The 3,787-nt window shown below is 56.0% G+C and overlaps 1 protein-coding gene across 1 annotated transcript in view; it reads left to right on the forward strand.

Moving 5' to 3' along the window:
• Positions 1 to 3,787, forward strand: part of DGKZ (diacylglycerol kinase, zeta) — a gene marked incomplete at its 5' end in the record, with an annotated part of 21,959 nt that overhangs the window by 6,687 nt on the left and 11,485 nt on the right. Inside the window, 8 exons of the mRNA XM_009579904.1 lie at positions 173 to 233; positions 622 to 735; positions 1,140 to 1,280; positions 1,782 to 1,860; positions 2,142 to 2,197; positions 3,229 to 3,291; positions 3,502 to 3,575; positions 3,688 to 3,786. Of these exons, the coding sequence (XP_009578199.1) occupies positions 173 to 233; positions 622 to 735; positions 1,140 to 1,280; positions 1,782 to 1,860; positions 2,142 to 2,197; positions 3,229 to 3,291; positions 3,502 to 3,575; positions 3,688 to 3,786 (687 nt within the window). The remainder of the gene's footprint in view (positions 1 to 172; positions 234 to 621; positions 736 to 1,139; positions 1,281 to 1,781; positions 1,861 to 2,141; positions 2,198 to 3,228; positions 3,292 to 3,501; positions 3,576 to 3,687; position 3,787) is intronic.

Raw genomic sequence — 3,787 nt, forward strand, 5'->3', positions numbered from 1 at the left:
AAAGTTACCGTGGCTTTGCCCACGGCTGTGAACTGCTGTGGCGATGGGGAGGGAGACACGCACGTGGCTTTGTGAATGCCATGGGCTCTGCGAGGGCAGGGAGCCCTGCAGCCGCTGCGTAACACCTTCGGTGCCTCTCCCCTCCCCTCCTTACCCTCTCTGTTCCCTGCAGGCTGGAGCTGTACCGCAAAGTCCACAACCTCCGGATCCTGGCGTGCGGGGGAGATGGCACGGTGAGTCCCCTGGCCCCTTCGTGCCTGCGGTACCCTTCGTCCCAGGCCTTTCCAGTGCCGGCAGCAGCCCTCCTCGCTGTAATCCAGAACGGAGGAAAATGTGCGCACTGTGTCCGTGGTCCAGTTGGTGGCACCGGATACTGTGGGTCCCCTCGTGCGCTGCTCCAGGGAGTGCTAGTCTGTGGCATGTTTGGATTTGTCACCCTTTTGGGGGCCAGTGTCCTCACTGGGGTTACTGGTACCTCCTGCAGCACCCGTTCAGAGCATTGAAGACTGTGAATAGCCTCGGTGGTGGCTAAGGGGACCCCGTCTCTGCCCCTCTGCCATCGCTAGTGCTGCCGGTCCCTGAAATAACTGACTGTTTCTTTGCGCTCTCTTGCTCGAGCAGGTGGGCTGGATACTCTCCATTCTGGACCAGTTACGCCTCAACCCACCTCCTCCTGTGGCCATCCTACCTTTGGGGACAGGGAATGACTTGGCCAGGACACTGAACTGGGGTGGGGTAAGTGACGGGCAGAAGAGCTCACTGCTGGCAGAGCGGGGCTGAGCGCTTCGACTCCAGTTCCAGACACACGAGCGGGGGTTTGCACTGGCTGGCCGTTTTGACTTTCCCTAATTACAGACCGACAAATAAGTGCAGCTTGGATGTTACTGTTTTTCTGATGTTTGAATTATTCTGAATTAGGTTATAATATATTAGAACATTAAAAAAAGCAATCATTGTTTCAAACTTTGGGAGATTTTTAGAAGGAAGATGTATTGGTTTTAAATTTAAAGTCCCACTTTGTTGAGCATTGAAGTAGAATTGATCTTTTCCACATCCTTTGCTCTGGGATGTCTTCCCAAAGAAGAAGACATCTCTGCAGGAGGCAGGTAGGAGACTCACCGAGTCCTGCTCTTCACCAGGGTTACACAGATGAGCCTCTGTCCAAGATCCTGTCACACGTGGAAGATGGGAACATTGTGCAGCTCGATCGCTGGAACCTCCATGTACAGCCAAACCCTGATGCGAACCCTGAGGAAAAGGATGAGGCGGCTGCTGACAAGGTGGGAAACCTCCTCTCCACGTTCATTCCCTGCGCTGGTGGTCTGCGTTCACCTTCTCCCGCTGGCTCAGGCAGCCCCAGCACCTGGGGCTATGGTGTTGGGCTGGCATTTCCCTGCTCCAGTTCCACTCCTCTCCTCATGGCTTTGACCCATGGCACTCATGGCAAGGCATGTAGAGGTCAAAACTAACTGTCCACCAGAGGTTTTTAACCAGAGCTTGCAACAGGTATAAGGCCAGTCCCTTCTGAGACTGTTTCTTTAGCAGAAACATGGGTGATTGCAGGTATCTTGGAGAGCAAGGGTGTGTCCCCTTGGGCTGTGTCACTTATCCCTAGGAGCCGGGGTCCATCGTCTCAGGCTGGTGACCTCTGAATTTTCCTAGGGTGAAGCTCTGCTCCGTCAGCCTCGTGAGCACGGTGCATGGCTTTGCTATAGCCTGACCTCATTTTTGCCGTGGCCGCACGCTGGCAGCCTCATCTTTGTTCCTTCTTTCCATTTCAGCTCCCCTTGGATGTCTTTAATAACTATTTCAGCCTTGGCTTTGACGCGCGGGTGACGCTGGAGTTCCACGAATCCCGAGGTACGGAGGGGTGGCAGGGTCTGTGGTGATGGGGTGCCCCAGAGGCGGGCCCGTAAAACGCTCTTTGGGAAAGTAAACAAGAGGATTGCCCCAGGGACAGGGCTGGAGGTGAAACCTGGGGAGCAAGTGGAGGCTGCAGAGGGGGAAGAGGGGTGCCTGCATGGGAAGAGAGCTGGGGGCTGCCTCCTGGCCGAGGCTGGCTAGAGAGCCGTGTCTGGGGAGGGCTGGCAAGTGAAGCATTTCTGTGGCCAATGACCTGGACTTTTTTCTCCTTTCCCTAGAGGCCAACCCAGAGAAGTTCAACAGCCGGTTTCGGAATAAAATGTTCTATGCTGGGGTGAGTGCATGGAGGATATCTAGGCATGCCTTCATAGCAGCCTTAGCATCAGCTGGAGCACAGGCATGGCCCCGGCTCCTGTCCGCACCCTCAAGTCACTCATCCGATTTACACGGGCCTTCACGTGCACCCAAGCTGAGCCCCTCCCGAAGCTGGAGAGGTGCTGGAGAAAGGCTGCAGCCCTGGGAGTCACAGCTCCTCTTTGGCTGCGAGTGCTGCTGGCGGTACAGCTCGCTCTCTGGCCTGCGGTACAGTTGCTGTCTTGATCTCCTGCCACTATTGTTCTTGTTCTCCGGCTCACGGACAGTCACCCAGGCAGGACCTCCCCGGAGCTGTGGGGAGGCAGGCTGTCCCCCCTGCAGAGGAACTGGAAGCCTTTCCATAGAGTCCCTACACTACTTTGGTCTTTTATTTTATACCTTGGGCCAGTTACAGCTCCCTGGCTAATTATGCCACCCTCCCATACCTCACCTCTAGAGCTTTGTGTCTCAGTGCCGTCTTTGTTCGTCCATCCCCCCATCCTCAATATACCTCCCTACCAATTTGAGCAGTACTAAAGGCCAAGTGCTGCTTTGTACCATCTCGCATCTCTCCTGTTTGTGTCTCCCCTCCTCTCTGTACAGTTAAACCCAAAGGGGACCCTAGGATCTGTGTAACAGATGTCTCTCCTGGTATCTCTAGACGAGGTCACACCCGCTCTGTTTTATGGCACTTCATAGGAGCTTGAGACTGAATTTGTCTCTTGTGACTCAAGTCTCTCACAAGAGGAGACCCACCTTGCCAGGTCTTCTCTAAAGCTGGGACTGGACTGGCAAGGGAATACTGGGGGGGTGTTACTAAAGGTGCCCTGAGGTTTTTGGTAGGCAAAATGGCCAGGGGAATGGATCAGGTTGTTTTGGGAGGGGAGAAGAGGCGGCTTCTGCCAATGGACAAGGAAGGGATTTGCTGCTCTCAGCAGCTGAGGTCTGAAGGTCGGTGGCAGGCTCCCTGACTGCCCATTTGGGTGCTAATGCTCTCTCTTGCCTTGGCAGACGGCTTTCTCCGACTTCCTCACGGGGAGCTCCAAAGACTTAGCGAAGCACGTCAAGTTGGTTGTGAGTGTGCAGGGGTGCTCTGGGCCAGGGAGGCGGTTGAGCTGGGTATCTTGGGATTGGGGAGAGGATGTGTTCCTGGGGACATTGGCTTCCCCTGGCTTGGAGGACAGTCACCGTGGGGAGCAGAGGGGGAGGTCATTTCCTCCCAGGTGGGTAGGGTGGGCCAAGCCCCCCCTTACAGCAGCCTGAACTCCCCTGTGTTGTCTCCAGTGCGATGGGACAGACCTGACGTCCAAGATCCAGGACCTGAAGCCCCAGTGCCTGGTCTTCCTCAACATCCCCAGGTGAGCAGCCCCAGGACCTGCCCTCGTGTGCTGGGCTCCTCACCCCCATGCCACAGATCCCTGCCCAGGTTTGGGGGGGCCTGTCCATGCATCGCTTGCCATCCCTTCACAGGTACTGTGCAGGCACCATGCCCTGGGGCAACCCTGGGGAGCACCACGACTTCGAGCCGCAGCGCCACGATGACGGCTGCATTGAAGTTATTGGCTTTACC

This window comes from Fulmarus glacialis, unplaced genomic scaffold, assembly GCF_000690835.1.
Source record: "Fulmarus glacialis isolate BGI_N327 unplaced genomic scaffold, ASM69083v1 scaffold32696, whole genome shotgun sequence".
NCBI classification, from domain to species: Eukaryota; Metazoa; Chordata; class Aves; order Procellariiformes; family Procellariidae; genus Fulmarus; species Fulmarus glacialis.